Source organism: Penicillium expansum (genome assembly GCF_000769745.1).
Source record: "Penicillium expansum strain MD-8 chromosome Unknown contig147, whole genome shotgun sequence".
Taxonomy (NCBI): Eukaryota; Fungi; Ascomycota; class Eurotiomycetes; order Eurotiales; family Aspergillaceae; genus Penicillium; species Penicillium expansum.
In genome coordinates, this window is record NW_015971174.1 from 26,095 (window position 1) to 41,548 (window position 15,454).

General features: G+C 47.5%; 7 protein-coding genes across 7 annotated transcripts; 3 read left to right on the top strand and 4 right to left on the bottom strand.

Moving 5' to 3' along the window:
• Positions 1-1,379: 1,379 nt before the first annotated feature.
• PEX2_045740 (uncharacterized protein) lies at positions 1,380-3,012 on the top strand (the record flags this gene model as incomplete). The annotated part of the gene is made up of 2 exons (XM_016741849.1): positions 1,380-1,988; positions 2,053-3,012. The coding sequence occupies 2 exons, from the start codon at positions 1,380-1,382 to the stop codon at positions 3,010-3,012; spliced, it is 1,569 nt and encodes a 522-aa protein (XP_016603079.1).
• A 424-nt stretch (positions 3,013-3,436) lies between these two features.
• Positions 3,437-5,442, top strand: PEX2_045750 (DUF4246 domain-containing protein; the record flags this gene model as incomplete). The annotated part of the gene is made up of 5 exons (XM_016741850.1): positions 3,437-3,505; positions 3,552-3,628; positions 3,685-3,763; positions 3,813-4,802; positions 4,855-5,442. 5 exons carry the CDS (start codon positions 3,437-3,439, stop codon positions 5,440-5,442), a joined length of 1,803 nt encoding a protein of 600 aa, XP_016603080.1.
• A 172-nt stretch (positions 5,443-5,614) lies between these two features.
• PEX2_045760 (uncharacterized protein) lies at positions 5,615-7,300 on the bottom strand (the record flags this gene model as incomplete). The annotated part of the gene is made up of 5 exons (XM_016741851.1): positions 5,615-6,181; positions 6,228-6,317; positions 6,381-6,678; positions 6,741-6,851; positions 6,906-7,300. 5 exons carry the CDS (start codon positions 7,298-7,300, stop codon positions 5,615-5,617), a joined length of 1,461 nt encoding a protein of 486 aa, XP_016603081.1.
• Positions 7,301-8,855: 1,555 nt separating this feature from the next.
• On the bottom strand, positions 8,856-10,494 carry PEX2_045770 (Transferase; the record flags this gene model as incomplete). The annotated part of the gene is made up of 3 exons (XM_016741852.1): positions 8,856-9,398; positions 9,453-10,181; positions 10,273-10,494. The coding sequence occupies 3 exons, from the start codon at positions 10,492-10,494 to the stop codon at positions 8,856-8,858; spliced, it is 1,494 nt and encodes a 497-aa protein (XP_016603082.1).
• A 539-nt stretch (positions 10,495-11,033) lies between these two features.
• PEX2_045780 (uncharacterized protein) lies at positions 11,034-12,358 on the top strand (the record flags this gene model as incomplete). Its single annotated transcript, XM_016741853.1, has 4 exons — positions 11,034-11,223; positions 11,282-11,338; positions 11,386-11,854; positions 11,938-12,358. The coding sequence occupies 4 exons, from the start codon at positions 11,034-11,036 to the stop codon at positions 12,356-12,358; spliced, it is 1,137 nt and encodes a 378-aa protein (XP_016603083.1).
• Positions 12,359-12,822: 464 nt separating this feature from the next.
• PEX2_045790 (uncharacterized protein) lies at positions 12,823-13,842 on the bottom strand (the record flags this gene model as incomplete). Its single annotated transcript, XM_016741854.1, has 2 exons — positions 12,823-13,662; positions 13,750-13,842. 2 exons carry the CDS (start codon positions 13,840-13,842, stop codon positions 12,823-12,825), a joined length of 933 nt encoding a protein of 310 aa, XP_016603084.1.
• Positions 13,843-14,495: 653 nt separating this feature from the next.
• PEX2_045800 (putative GPI anchored protein) lies at positions 14,496-15,084 on the bottom strand (the record flags this gene model as incomplete). The annotated part of the gene is made up of 3 exons (XM_016741855.1): positions 14,496-14,748; positions 14,806-14,888; positions 14,941-15,084. 3 exons carry the CDS (start codon positions 15,082-15,084, stop codon positions 14,496-14,498), a joined length of 480 nt encoding a protein of 159 aa, XP_016603085.1.
• Positions 15,085-15,454: the final 370 nt, after the last annotated feature.

Sequence of the window (15,454 nt, forward strand, 5' to 3'; positions counted from 1 at the left end):
TTAGTTGACGAAGACCCGGTCTATGAGTCGGAGCCGAGCGATTCAGACGAAGTGAGCGAAGGTTCTCCGGCCAGATTTAACTCGCCACATGCCCCCATCACTGAGAAAGCTATCTTCTACGTCAACAAGTCAGTTCTGGCCGATAACGATGTTTGGATGGGGGGGGGGNNGGGGGGGGGGGGGGGGGGGGGGGGGGGGGGAGGAAAACAGTACCATCGAAATCCCACAGGATAGTATCAAAGGCATGGGTGTTTGGCTGGCCACTTTTCACGGCCAATCTACTCCTTTTTCAACTATGGCCATCGATGATATCTGGGCTGCCATCAAAGTCTCTGTCGATCATGGCTTCGATCGTGAAGAATTGCAGCCATGGTTCAGTGGCTGGGTGCGCAGGATTTGTAACGAGCAGCCCATCAAGTGGAATGATGTGAGGTTCAACCGCCAGCTTCTATTTCCTTGTCACTTTTTTGACCACGCAGAGAGTTTCAAAGATTTGACCAGACATCTGGTTTACAACACAAACCTTTCCACTCCGATCAAAGAGTCGAAGCCGATTAGATTTAACCGAGGATATCTTACCCCCTGTTACTTCATAGGTGAGTTCCATTACCTACAATGGATATCTCCAGTTCGAAGGGTTTGAATTCAAATTATTCTCACATCCGCGTAGGCCAACTCAATGCAGTCAGGGAAAAGCTCCGCACAACCCTTCAGTGCCAGATTTTTGCACAAGTCGGTTTGAGCCTCGCACAGAGCCCATGTGACTGTAATGAGACCGCAATCGGCGCATACCTAAGGGAACTCAATCAAATTGGAATCAAGCCATGGGGGGACAACACATTCTCCAAGAGCAGCATCAAGGAGATCACCGACAGACTCGAGCTATTTGACCAGGCCCACATTCGAAAGCCAAATGTGAAGCCATGTCATTGTAAATGCTCCGGGCGTTGCGGATGCTCAATTGCCTGGAATGAGGTGGTTCAAAAAGCCTGCAAGGAGATCCTGGACTACTTTGACGGTCTGTGCTTGGACTGTATGAAGCATTCTCCCCTGAGAGATCCAAAGTACTGGAAACGCCAAAGTCATGGAGATGATTATGACAAAGATTGCCGTATTACCCATGGCGAGACAGGCTGGTATTTTAGTCACATGGGGCCACGTTAGCATGGAGAGACTGAGAAGGAAGAATTGAAGGGAGGTTGCAGAATGGGATGGTTTGACACTTTGTTACTTTTGAAGTGCAACCTTTGAAGTTTTCGCGTTATTTCTTATCGTTTATCTATTACAGCTTGAATTAAAAGTTTCCAAGGCTTGAATTTAAAAGCCTTGGTATAACATTTGTGTGTAGAGTAAGTTGAATCAGGTATAAAACGTATAAAATGGTTATTGTCACCACGTCTCTGTTTGCCAACTCAGAGTCTGGTCTTTACCTTGAACCTCTCTCGCCCAACCAGCTCCAGAAAACTGTTCTTTCAATTCGCTTCTTATTTCCTCCTCCCACTGTCACCCTTCAGTCCTTGCTATATCTTACGCCCCGTATCCTTACTCGACTCTTCAATCCCTTTCCCCATCCACATAAAACGATGCCAACCAAGCTCCCAAAGAGACCCACCCTTCGATGGGACCAACACAAGCGACAGGTGCTTTGCTGTTTGTATCGATTCTTTGTTTGCAACAAGAAAGAAACCGAAGAGATATTCTCCTACATATTTCGCGGTCATCTAAACCAGCGCGGCATTCAAGGGTTTGTTCCATTTGCCACTCTCAACACACAGTGGGTTTGGATGAAGAACAGGCGTGACCCAGTTTGGTCCCAGGTGCATATCAACACCGCATTTGAAACCGATGGCGAGTGGAAGGAGGTTATTACAAAAATTAGGTCTGCAGCCAAAGTTTTGCGGTTCGAACTCGGTGAGAAGATGGAGGACAACATTAATACATCGCATTTGAGTCCTTTGGTGTCCGATGACGAGCGAAGTATCACATTCGTCAGTTAACATTAGACACATATAGTCTACTACTAGATTGCAAGCTGACGATTCATTCTCTTAGAATGAACCCGCCGCGGCAATGCTTCCGCACTCATTGTCCACCCCAGAAACTATCAACCCGATGGTATTGTTATTCTCGAAGCGGGATCACGTTTTGAATAGAATATCCAGAGACAACCAAAGCCTCGACCAAGATATCGACCAGAGCATCGATCAGCAGAATGACGACACTGACCTCCATAATGACCTCCACGATGATATCCCCAATAGACTCCCTGGATCCACCGAGCCGGTCGTCACCAGCCATGGAAAACTCTGCCTCTGGTGTGAGCATGAAGGAATCACCTACGATTCCGAGGACATCCAGAAACCGCAAGACGAAGACTACAACTACGACAGTGAATATGAGGATCACAGTCATGGAAACCAGAATAATAACAGACAAGATAATCCGATTATGAGAGAGTACACTCAAAGATTCAAGCAGTTTATGAGGGAGCTAGACGGTGAATTTCTTCATTTGGATGAAGAATTGTTTGATTCAGAGAGCGAGTCCCCGATAACATCCCAAGGAAGCCCCTCAAAACTGAGCCCATTTCGGATCCCTCGCATACCCTCACCTTCAGACCTAGAACAAGATATTCTAGATACCGGGAATAATTCAGATTGGTGCGCTGACGGAGGAAGCCCAGCTAATTTGGCTGATCTTGGGACTTCGATCTCAATGGAAGACCGGAGCGGTGCCCTTGATGATGATCGAATTTACACAAAAAAGTCTCTGTCCAACTTCCGTTTCCCCCAGAGTCGCACGGCTCACGACGAGGCCCCCGACGGCAGCTTTGGTGGTCAAAGGGTATTCGAGGATGGGTGGCCCTCAGATGATGAAATGAGGGTGGAAACCCTGCGCCAAATGTCCGCGGAAGCTCTCCGCCAGGTTGAAAACCAGTCAATCACTCAATTTTCTAGCCAGGAGGATTTGGATGTCTTGATGTATGATGGCAATACCTGGAACCAAGTGTAGGAAGAGTGAGATGGATACTACATGGCAATGTCTGGAGTCAAGTGTCTCATAGTTGACATCAACACATCAACCCAAATTTGTGTTAGTCAGATACCTGGTTCAGCCGTAGCCTTTCTGCTGTAGGCCACTGAGAAAACCGAGAAATTCACAGCCCTGAAACCCCTCTATCCAGAGGCTGACTTGGACTTTTTTTTTTCCTGGCACGTGACCGATCCCCTCGCAGCAGCCAGATAATAACATCATCTTCCTCTCTTTCTCTTTGGTTTCAGCGCAACACTCTCCCTTAAAGAAATCCACTCTCGGTGTTTTCCTCGACACTAGGGTTAGCGCCATTTCTGTCTGAAAATCAGCTTCTGCCTGAGGCCGGGATACAGAAGATGAGTTTCAGCATTGATACTTTTCTACTACAATCTCTCACGCCAAGATGTCTTCAGACTCCAATCCACAGCTTCGAATGCCAGGGTTCAATGTAGATTTGAACTATGAGCCCAATGTGAGAACTGAACGTTTTTTTTATACGACACACGCTAACAGGCTAGCGAAATATTTTTGGTATGGGAATCAATGGGTTCCAGAATGGTTTAGATAAGGATCACCATGCATATGGCTGCATGTAGTATGTCATGCTGATGTGTCTGTGGGCGATGTCTTAAGTTGACACAGATTCTCCAGTGACCTGGTCACCCACCGAGAGGTTCTCATGATGCAAGTCATGAATACCATCACCGATAAGCCTGAATGGGATCAAAAGGTGCGAAGGTCTCATCGCTATTTCTTGTCTTAGTTCCAACATCCTACAGATCTTTGATGAGGATATCACGGCTAAATGGCAGAATGAAATCATCCAAAGCGGACAAGACGTGACTCCGAAGATGATGGATTGGATTGTCAAAGAGCTTCAATGGAAAACCGGGGTCTTCAAAGAGGAAGGGATTGTCCGTGTCTTTGATGTGGGCGTTATTAAGTCGGATACCGCCATATCGAAAGAACTACAGCAGGCATTAAAAGAGGCCGTGAAGCCTCTGAAGAATATTCCAGAGGACCAGAAAGACTATCACCCGGGATCTGACAACAAGGTGATCAATTTAGTGGATCCCTCACTATTTCCGGTGATATACGGCCAGACTCGTGTTCTAGCAAATAGAACAATCGGTACCAATGACTGCATACGCAGCGTGGGACAGGGGGACTTGGTCCTCCTTCCTTCCAGGGAGAACTGCTGTTTGCCTATTGAACACAACGAGTTTCAAGCTCATAATCGAGAGATGGAGATCCCAGTTTTCAACGAAAAGTCCCAATGGCTCCCATCCGACGTTGAACTCACTCATAATTCCGGCTGCACAATTGTCTCGTATATTAACAATGTCCATCCCGTTGGCCATAAAAGGCTCTATGATGTGGTTGAGAAGATCATCGCCTGCACAATCCCACTCTGGGATCAGAGCTTGACAGAATTCTATAGCTACAGAATCAATTACCGGGAAGTCAATTTCGAAAGGCATACAGAGTCTAGACCCACTTCGCCTGAGAGAGATGACGAGGAAGAAATCGATACCGAAGACGAGGCTGAAGAGTGGTTCTTGGAACCTATATGGCAGTGGGACAATACCCGTCCTATTCTACTCCCTGAACCGGGCGAGTTTACTTTCCCTGGGGAATGGCGCAGGGTCAATCTACGGAATCAATTCTCCGGAACGAAGCTGCAGGTCATTGTGAAGTTGGCCAATATCGAATTGACCTCTAACAACCCTGATTATGAAGGGGATTCATGGCACCTGGAGGGGCAGCTAGTAAGTGATTCATATTTTACCCCTTTCAGCTCTTTGTACTAATCAAAATCAGAACGAGCGTATTTGTGCCACCGCAATCTACTACTACGAAAGCGAAAACATCATCGAGAGCACTCAAGCTTTCCGTCAACATGGAATGGATAGCATGATAAATATCGGCTATCAACATGGGCACCACCAGTTCCTACAAGCGGTCTACGGCTTTGGCGATGACGTCCGGGGCAACGGCAGCACTAATGTCACACAAGATCTTGGCGGAGTTGTCTGCCAGGACGGCCGACTCCTCACATTTCCTAACACCGTCCAACACCGAGTCTCCCCGTTCTCGCTAGCCGACCGATCTAAGCCTGGCCATCGTAAGATCCTCGTACTATTTTTGGTGGATCCTCATCGGCGGGTTATCTCCTCTGCCAATGTGCCTCCGCAGAGGGAGGATTGGGGTGGCGATAGGCAGCTGGCGGTGAATCAAGTGCTGTCAAGACTACCTTTGGAATTGCAGTATATTGTTGAGAGCTACATCGACCCCCTAATGACGATGGACAAAGCTAAGGCGCACAGGGTGGAGCTTATGAAAGAGCACGAGCTCAAATCGGAGAGACTTAACCAAAATTTTGAGACGGACAACTTCCGCCTCAGATAGGGGAACATAAGGGTGAGTTCAACTTGAGAGTAATCAGAAAACAGTGAGAAAAAACAGTAGTAAATACTTGATTTCCCGCATAGTAACTCAGCACACGTGCGTATAGGAATGAAAGAGACAAATCTATCTAAAGAAACCCACAGAGTAACACACATCAATCTCGCTCAACTGGTTATATTATCGACTTCCCCGATGGGATATCCGGGTTAAACTGAGGATGATTCCCAATGCTCTCATATTTATTTGCAGTCGGCAACAGCCTATTCATTTGCGCCTGAGTAGCAGTAGGAAGCTTCGGGCCACGCATAAGGGGATTCGTGGGATTGTAATCATATATCCACAAACGGTTGGAGTTATCGGGTGCTGTTCCTGTGTAGAACTTCCAACGCATCCAAGGACCATTTAGGCGTTTTGTTCCACGTCCAGGAAGGACGACGACCGGTATTGAGTCCCAACTGGCTGCCATATATTGCTTCTCTTGCTCATTCCACATATTGACTTCTAATTCTCTTACTAGCATGGCTTTCTTGCTCCCATCGCCCAAAGTCACAACTAGCACGCCCAAGAGTCGAGGCAAGGGGTACATAACACCATTGGCTTGTAGATTGGTCCTTAGTTGGTTCACATCCTCGTCATAAAGGACCATATAATCAGCCCCGGTATCGTCCTTGAACTGGAACTCAAAAGGCCCAGGTTGTGTTTTCCCGCCTGTCATAGGGATCCGAAGAGCAATTGACGTCTAATAAAATGTTAGAACCAACACTTAGCATTAGAAACCTGCGTACAACATAGGTAGATACCTCAGCTGCCCACTTTCTAGAACCCGTTCCGCATTCGATCACAGCCTGTTGACTGCTAGGTCCAGGCCCATCCATCTAAATAGTTCAAATCAGCATAATCGTTCAGCCAATAATAAGATATCAACTGACAAGACTTACACCTTCAATCCAAAACCCCGTTTCATTTCCCTTGTATTCGTCATAGAGATATTGGAATTCATTCCACTTGAATGGCCTTGGCGCGCAGAGCTGGGCTCCATTGTGCCAGTAGGTGATGAATCCATGACACCAATTCAATACACCCGATCGGTAGGCTAGTATGACATTCTGAATGTTCCTAGCGATCTTATATGTATCCTTAATGGCATTGCTCTGAGTCCATTCCAGGATATATTTCAGATTCTCTAAGCGTTGCACGACGGGCCAATTCAGCCCATGCTCTGCAGCCATTTTCTTACTAAATAGGATTTAAATCATTAGCAATTGTCAATATATTCATATCGAGTTGTGATAACCGACTTTCGTCCCTTCTGCTCCACCAGGAACTCTTCCAGTTTATGTTCATAGACATGAGGCATGATGTTCTCCTTAATCCGTTCGCGGCATCTCGTGATTTGAGGCTCAAGATCACTAGGGACCATATGTCAGGAGTTGTATTTTGACCATCAAGTAAATGGAGCTGACTCGTTAATCAGATCAGGCTCTCTTGGATTCCAGCCTTTGGGTGCCTTCGCCCGGTCTGTAATGGCAGTCTTTACCGGACGCCATTTCTGCTTGGGAGGTCTTGCTGGCATAGGTTCAAGCTTCTTTTTAGAGTAATCGGTTTTCAGATCGGCCAAGAAAGCTTTCACGTCCAGAGGGTTTGGTTTTGGGACTTCTTTCTGTTGCTTCTTTTTTACGGAGCCTGACTCTTCCAAATCATCTGGAGCTGGCCTTTTGTCCTTTGGTCGCAGAGGAAGGTCAACTTCAAGCTGGCCTCTAGCCACTTCATTGCGCTGTTCTTGCTGTTTTTCACTAAAGAAACCCTGGGGTTTTCGGGCCCGCCGGGGGGTCTTGCCATCGCCCGGTTTATCGGACATTTTGAAACAGAAGGTAGTGTTGTAAGATGGATGTTATTTTATATAGAGATAAAGGACGAAGCAAGAGTCAGACAACCATGAGCACGGAGGGTTTGTGGAGGTATCTTGTATGGAATGGTTGGCTTTCTTTGATGAGATTCGTTCGAGTTGCTTCTTCGGTTTTTCTTTGTGCATTTGCTGTATGAAAGAATATGGGCTTGCAATTGGCATACCAAGCCCAAATCTCGATTCTTTGAAACTATAAAAAGCATTTCTGTTTGCACTAATTCCCAATCTTTGTCGCTGTCGGACAAACACCAGCGCGTAAGGCACACTTTGAAGCCGGAAACCCAGATGTTATATCGCCATCTATAGTATAGCATCACTACATCAGCTTTCGGTATTTACGTATACAGCTCCAATTCCGGTCACCAGTAAAATTTTGGTTGATGCCCTATCAATGGCCTAAAATTGGCATACCCCAACCGAGCAGATTTTTACACTGCGGAAGACCTCCACACGCAAAAATTGAACAAGTTCAAAAACAGACAAGAAAAGCGGGAAATGAGCCAAAAAAAAAAGATATGCAACGACGGCTGCATGATTCGAACATGCGCCCGCGAACGGAATTGATTTCTAGCTGTTTGAAATGTTAGTGGATGTTTTGGTGGATATGTTTTTGTGAAGTGGAACGTACTCAATCGCCTTAGACCACTCGGCCAAACCGCCATTGGATTGTGGAATTTTGCCAAAAATGGCCTCAGATACCGAAGGCTATCTGTTCGCATAGTTCACAGGAGTCCAAAGGAGTGTCACTACAAGTATGATCCGAGCAGCGCATAATATTCCCATCGGGGGGCATTTGGGGACTTTTCCGATCCGCAAGAGCCAAGATTTTTGCCTGGCACTGTTTGGTAGTCCCAAGAAACACTCACGGTATAGTGCGGAATCGGGGGAGGCTTTTGATGCCGGGGTCCTTGGCATTGATATACGTGGATGATGTTAGGCTGCGTAGGGACTTTATATCCTGTCTCTCCTTCTGAGTTTGTCGACATTCATTGATCCTCTTCTTGGATACTCCTATACTGGGTGAACAGGGCGGATAAACTTGGTCAAGTGATCTGTTTTCCACCGTAGAGCCTGCATAGAGTGGCCATTTCGAAGGCAAAATAGGGTTGAGATATTTGGAGGGAGAAAGGTGAGGGATAGGAATTGGAAGAGGGAGAAAGGGGAGAAAGAGGAGAAAGAGGATGACTGCGGAGAGGAGGTCATAGAGGCTTGGCTGCCTTAGGCCACAGCGTAAACACGCAATGACAAAAATAAAAGTCAAGACATTACCCAGGATTTTATACATTCAAATGTCAAACATGAGAAGAGCAAGCTCGATACTTTGAAGATGTATATATATGTTTCGCATTCTGTTCATCGATAGGTCTCCACCGACGCAAATATATATTTCGCGATAGGCAAACCCGTGGAGGGAACCTCGACCTTAGTATAGATTCACACTACGTTAAGAAAATTCGTCACTTCTCCTTACCACAGATCGACCCCAATCCTTTTTCACTTTTCGGATTCATGCCGAACCGGATATGTCAAAATCTTTCAACTGCTCCTCAAATTTCGCCCATTGGCCCTTCACTTTACATGCGGAGGTCCAGTAGTTCCCCTTCTCGTCCTTCCCGAGGATGAAGAAACCATCCGCAGGCTTCACAGGACCGTGGTTCTCTTGAACATATGAAGGCCTGCATGGCAGGCTGTCATCTCTTGGGCCTTGACGAGCCGGGGAAAAGTCCAAGTTGAACAAGCCAGCTTTCGACCAATTAGAGAAACCGACTTGGGCCATGCCACCATCTCCAAATACGACAATGGGTAGACCGGTCCCGGATGTGTGGACCATGGCGTAATATGCCTCGTGTTGAGCACGGGTGCCCTGCTCGTTGATGGCGCGCCGGACCTGCCGTGCAAGCCAGCTAAGCGGCTTGGAATCTACATCGCCCGCGGTAACAAGTACGTTGGCCCAGCCGAAAGCATTACCAACGTAGGGATGGTCAGTAGAGGCTGGCAGGAGGTCACCTTCGAACGATTTGCGGAGCGACATGGCGATTGATGCAGCTACCTAAAGAGGAGGGTGTTAGTAACTCATTTAACATGTACAGGCATCGGAATTCACCGTTCTCTCGGGGTTCATCCCCACCTCACCAACCACACAGCGTAAGATCCAGGCAGTCAGAACGTCATTCTCGGTCAAAAACACTTCTGAGGTGTCCTCGCCGTTCGCGATCGCTTCAGCACAAAGTTCCTCAACAGCTTTCTCCCATTGTGGCCGCCAATATGTCTCCGGAATACAGACCATGCGGTTCTCCTTGGCTCGGACAAGCATATCGACTCCATATCCCAGACCCCACCGCAGCAAACCTCCCAGTCCGACCCTTCTGTTAGTCAATACATGTTGCTCAGTGGTGGGACGCGACCCCTGGGCGAGAGAGTGAAATGGATCCGAGTCAAGACCACATGGGATCGATACTTCGGCTGTTTTCCCCCAAAGAATGGAACTCCAGCCCTCGACGACATACTGCATGCCCAGCGCGTCGAAGGCAACATGCTGCCACTGCAGCACTACAACGGTCTTGTCGGTGAAAGAGTTAACGCGCAGCCCTAAGACAGGAAGGTCCGAGGTGAGGTAGTCATTTATCCCGTTAGGCTTGTAACCGGGCTCCCATGCCAGGCCTTCTAGGTCATCTGGGTCGCCGACGATGCAGGGTCGATCTTGTGGCTTCGGTATCCGAGAGGCTGCGGGATGTGAAGCGGCAGGCATACCATGATCGACATGCGCGAAGGAGATTGCTGGTCTTTCGGTCGAGAACTGGGCTGGAATGTGCCATTCGATCTTACCAGAGGCCTATTTGATAACACCGGGAGTGTTAGTATACACGTTTGGGGAAATTTTATCTTTATGTAGCTCCATATAGCTGGAGATGCTTCGTTCTTACATTCTTCCTTAGTCTTCCTCCCAACCTTTGCCACCCCTCTTGCTTGACCAGGCCCTCGAGTGATTCGCGCAATCTCTCTGGATCAAGTACTGCATCAAACACGAGCGATACGGCCATGTTGTTACCCTGGACAAGCAAACTATCCTCGAAGAAATGGAGTGGCACTACTCGATCACCTGGAATTGGCTCCACGGTAGGCTGACGCCCAAACGGCAATTTCATATTGTGAATTAGTGTACCACGACTAGGGACCAGACTGTATCAAAAGAAAGAGTTTCATTGCTTCCGAGAGGGAATGATGCATGCATTATCAGCTGGCAACCCCTATTCCCAATTGCAGCCAAAAACATGGCGCGGGGGCCGTTTCATGTTTTCTCTAGATCTAATGCATTCTATACTAGTGTCAATCTCCACTTAGTGTTTTGAAAATTGACGCGTCTCTTCTCGGGATACTTTCCCCTAGCGTTGAATAAGTACCCTTTGTGGGGGAGATAAAACAATACCTTTGTGATAGGCTAAGGAAGGACAGTCTACGGCAGTTAGCTCTGACAGGATGAGCTAGTACAAACGAGCCCCTACTAAGGTTCAATCAATTTCCGATTTTACTGACTACGGTTATTTTTGCTACCGTTCTGAAGCAGCTTTGACAAGTGTCTAGGCCGCGGGGCGGGAAATTGCCGACACTTGAACGGGGATTTAAACAATATAGAGGCAGAAACCCCATACTGATATGGATCGAATTAAGTCCACAATCAGATACAATGGATCTGGCTACAACCCCGGGAATGCCGCCGCCAGACGGCCAGGAGTCGCATTTCCATGAGCCCTATAACTCGTTGCAAACAGGGACTGTCCTTGCCTTTGGCATCACCTATCTTATTGCTACAATTTTCCTTGGTCTTCGCTATTTCCAGGCTTTTAAGCTAACCAAGAAGATTGAGGTAGACTTGAGTATGTATGATACGAACCTCTTCGAGACTTTGCTAGACACTTATACTACACTCGATAGTCACCATCACGATTTCCTATGGCATTGCGCTGGTCTATTTTGTGACTGTGGTTAACTGTCAGTTTCTTGCATCTGGGGACTAAGCTTTAATCTGACTCAAATAGTAATGAACTATGGCTGGGGAAAGCACATGTGGAATGTTAGCTTGGAAGAACTCATGGAGTTCAATCAAGTGAGACTTCTTGACATATTTTGGAGCACAGTGGCTGACAAGAAGCAGCGGTTGCTTGTCAATACATTGACTTACTTGATATGTCCATCCATCACCAAGATGGCCATTCTCTCTGTCTTGTTTCAAATCAATCCTGCAAAGATATACCGCTACCTCGTCGTGGCCCTCGCAGTGGCGATCTTTGCATATACCCTGACCTTATGTATCATCACCGGAGGACCGTGTAATCCTCTCCATGCAGGAACTACAACATGCCTAAAAAACGTCGCTCTGTCTCAGGCAGTTCTGAATATTGCCTCTGATTTAGCTGTGATCGCCATCCCAATCCCGACGATCCACAGTCTTCATTTTTCAGCAAAACAAAAAGCCATGGTAGGCTGCCTGCTAGCTCTGGGATCTGGGTATGTTTTTCCTCATCTCTTAAATTGCCCGTGTTATTCCATTCTTTTCCCAGAAACAACCCCCACTAATCCCCACCCCACAGTGTCATCATCTGCTCAATAGCACGCCTACCATACGTCTTGCTTCTCAGCAAAACTGCCGACACAACCTATACCGAAGCCATCCTAGGAGTATGGTCCCTCGTTGAGGTCAACCTCGGCATCATCTGCGCCTGCGCAATGCGGTTCAAACGTCTAATCGCAATATATCTACCGCGGCTTTCGCTATTCTCGTCGCGCTCGCACGGAACTACGAAACCCAGAGAGGACACGCCTATAAACAAGTTCCAGCCAAAAAATAGTGGAGGGCAGCACTCGTACGAGCTGTACAGCACCCAGGATGGTCATGCCGATCCGTTTGCTGGCACGAAAGATATCTCCGTCCATCGGTCGTTCAAAACGGATGAAGAACGCACGCACGTTTATAGCAGGGACAATGATAGCGCTGACAAAATTTTGGCTTAAGACATACATATGTCAAAACATTATATAAATTTCACTCCCAAAACTTGAACAATTGATCAACTGAAGTTTCGATTTGCTCCCCAGATACATCATGGAAATCCCTCACATTTTCCGTAGACATCACAGGTCCTACATCGCCACTATGGGTGGAGAAAGAGCCATAACCGTGGGAAGCAGACTCGTCTGGGATAGAATTTTTGGCACTTGACATGAGCGCATTGAAAGTGTGAAACAGAATGTTGATTACACAAATTGGGTGACGATATCTCTTCTTTGAAGTGTGAAGATGGAAATGGGCTCTGCTATCAGAATTTACTTGTCCGTCTCTAAGCATATTCAATCACCATCGCACTGAAACGCTGTCCAATTCAGTCAATATAGAGGAAGCCAAGGAACACCAAAGATAACAGTATTACAATATGTGCAGTAAGCTATTGTGGTTAGATAAAATTGAACAGCCCTATCTACTCACTCACAAACAAGCCACCAAACTCATCAGAGCAAGCGCGTTCATCAGAGCCCACAAAAAGTGCATTATCATCTCCATCGCTCAACTCCAACGGATTCTCAGGACCACCACCCTTGGACGCACAAGGAGACTCCTCAGTCTCAAAATAATAATCACCAGCACCCTCAAAATCACCACCTGCATCAAATTCATCGCTCGCCCCCCTCTCCTCCAGCATCGCCGTGATCCCATGCATAACTTTTTCAATGCGAGTAGAGATATCCTCCAACTCACCATACATCTGGCGCGCCAGCCATATATCACACTTGCCCCCACGTTGGCTCGAGATACACTGTTTGTACTGCGAGACCACGCGCAAAGCCGGGGTGTACGGGGTGGGGACTTCGTCGTGCTTCTCAGACAGGGAGTCGGAGGTTGGCTTGTAGGAAGTCCCCCTCTCGTCAGATGAACAGTCAAATGGACCCAATTCCAACTCGTGGGGAAATATGAACTCTGAAGGCTGAAAATCTGGGAGCTCAAGTGGGGTTGTGTGCTTGGTAGAAGCAGAGTCCTTCGCAGCCTTCTGCTCCGACGACGCTTTGGGGGAGAGTTCAGGCTGAGTGTGCTCGGGAGATGTGAGCTGCTGCATTCCAGGTGGGATGGCAGACTTGGCCGCACTGCTGTCTCTCCTATGCTCCTTTTTGGGTGAGCGCTTGTGAGAGGTCTTGGAGGTAGTCGACTCTGGGGATATGGTCTCCATCGAGGAACTCATCCTTAGGCGCTTGGTCCTAGATCGAATTCCCCTCTTGCGCTTTTTGGTCACAGTCGACCCAGAAGAGTTGACATCGAGGAGATCCTACAGTGCATATGTATGTCAGTGTCTTTGATATTATCCGCAGGCTGTAGGGATAGGGTGTTTAATATAAGGGATATAAGTGTGTACGCCGCGAGACCAGACCTTCACTTGTTTAGCCTGGGCGGGATCTTTGAGGCGGGCTGAAGCCTGGGCCTTTTCCTTTGGAGTAGCCGGCATCATTTTGGTCAGATAGGTGATAAAAGAGATATCAAAGGTTTCTATTGTGCAGAGGGGATGAAGATACAGAGAGAGAGGGATGATGAGTCGATGTGCAGACAGAGTATTGCCATGAATTTATAGATGCGCATAGCTGAAATTGACAAATGAGGTCGATAAATAAGGTCGATAGACACTGTGATATCAAACTTGATATAGTATCAGATGCATGTGCAATCAAGATGGGGCTGTGTGAAGATGATAGCGATAGTTGATGTGACGTCGGATGCACGGATGTTAGTGACTATGTATCTATAGTTAGATATATTTACATCAAAGCAAGTACAAACAGAAGATCGAATCAATACAAGCAAAATAAGTAGAAAGTAAAAGATCATGCTTGATCAAAGTTGGATATGAATATAATAAAAAAACGTTATGTCCAGGAGAATAATGCGCGAAAACCAACAAAAGATAAGCTCCACAAGAAAGGCAGACGTGAAAAGATAACCCCAGAGGGCTCATTATGTATTATCTAAGAAGACGTAGACAAGACATATACACCAGAAGAAGGACCCACAGCCGTAAACACCCGATAGCATCGTGCGGATGTCATCAAAAGTGATGACACCAGTCACGATGCTATCTCTTCATGATACGATTGACACTCAATTGCTTTACAGCATGAGGGCAACGACACCGAAGACAGCGGCCAGACCGGCACCAGCACCGGTAGCGGCGTTGATGGCACCGGCGTTGAAGGCGGGCTGGGAGGGGGTGGCAGCGCTGGAGGGAGAGCTGGGAGAGCTGGGCACGCCAGTGGAGCCGGCGCTGGGGACCAGAGGGGTGGAGGTGGCGACGGTGGGGGCGACGGGGATGAGGGGAACGCTGCTGGCAACCACGGGGGCGGTCACGGCGGCGGCGGCGGAGCTGAGGAATATGTTAGATTGGATTGATCGGACATGGGGGATATAGAGAAATCCTCACCAGGACTTGCACTCAGTCACGGTGGAGGTCGAAACGGGACGAGTCACGGTGTAGGGACCGTGGGTCATGGTGATGTAGCCGGGCTGGAATGCTGTCAGTATACTTGTTGCAAACTTGTTGGTAAGATCAACATACGGTGGCAATGCTGTAGGTCTGGCTTCCGTGCACAATGGAGGTGGCCTCCGGGCAGTAGGTGGTGTACTCAGTGAGAGTCTCGGTGACAACACCGGCCATGGCACCAGCGGCACCGAGAGCGAGAGCGGCAATAGAGAAACGCATTGTGATAGAGTTGATAGAGATGATTGGAATGATTCCAAAAATGTTCAGAGATAAGGTTATATGGTAAAAGAGCGACAGGGGGTTTAAAAGAATGTAATCGGTTGAAAACCGGGGATTTAGAGAATGTCAGCGTGGGTGAAGAGAGAGAGAAGGAAAAGTAGGGGGGGGAACAGGAGAGTTTATAACCAATCCTGTAGATTAATTAAATGAGATTCAGGTACCCGTGCCACTAAGGCACACACTGCCCAGGGAACTGGGAAAAAACGGGAAAAGGGGTAGAGACAAAGTGGGCAATAAGACACTGGAAGAAAATAAACAATCGAGAGGAAGTAGAAAAGGTACTTGATGATACAGCCAAATTACTATGTAA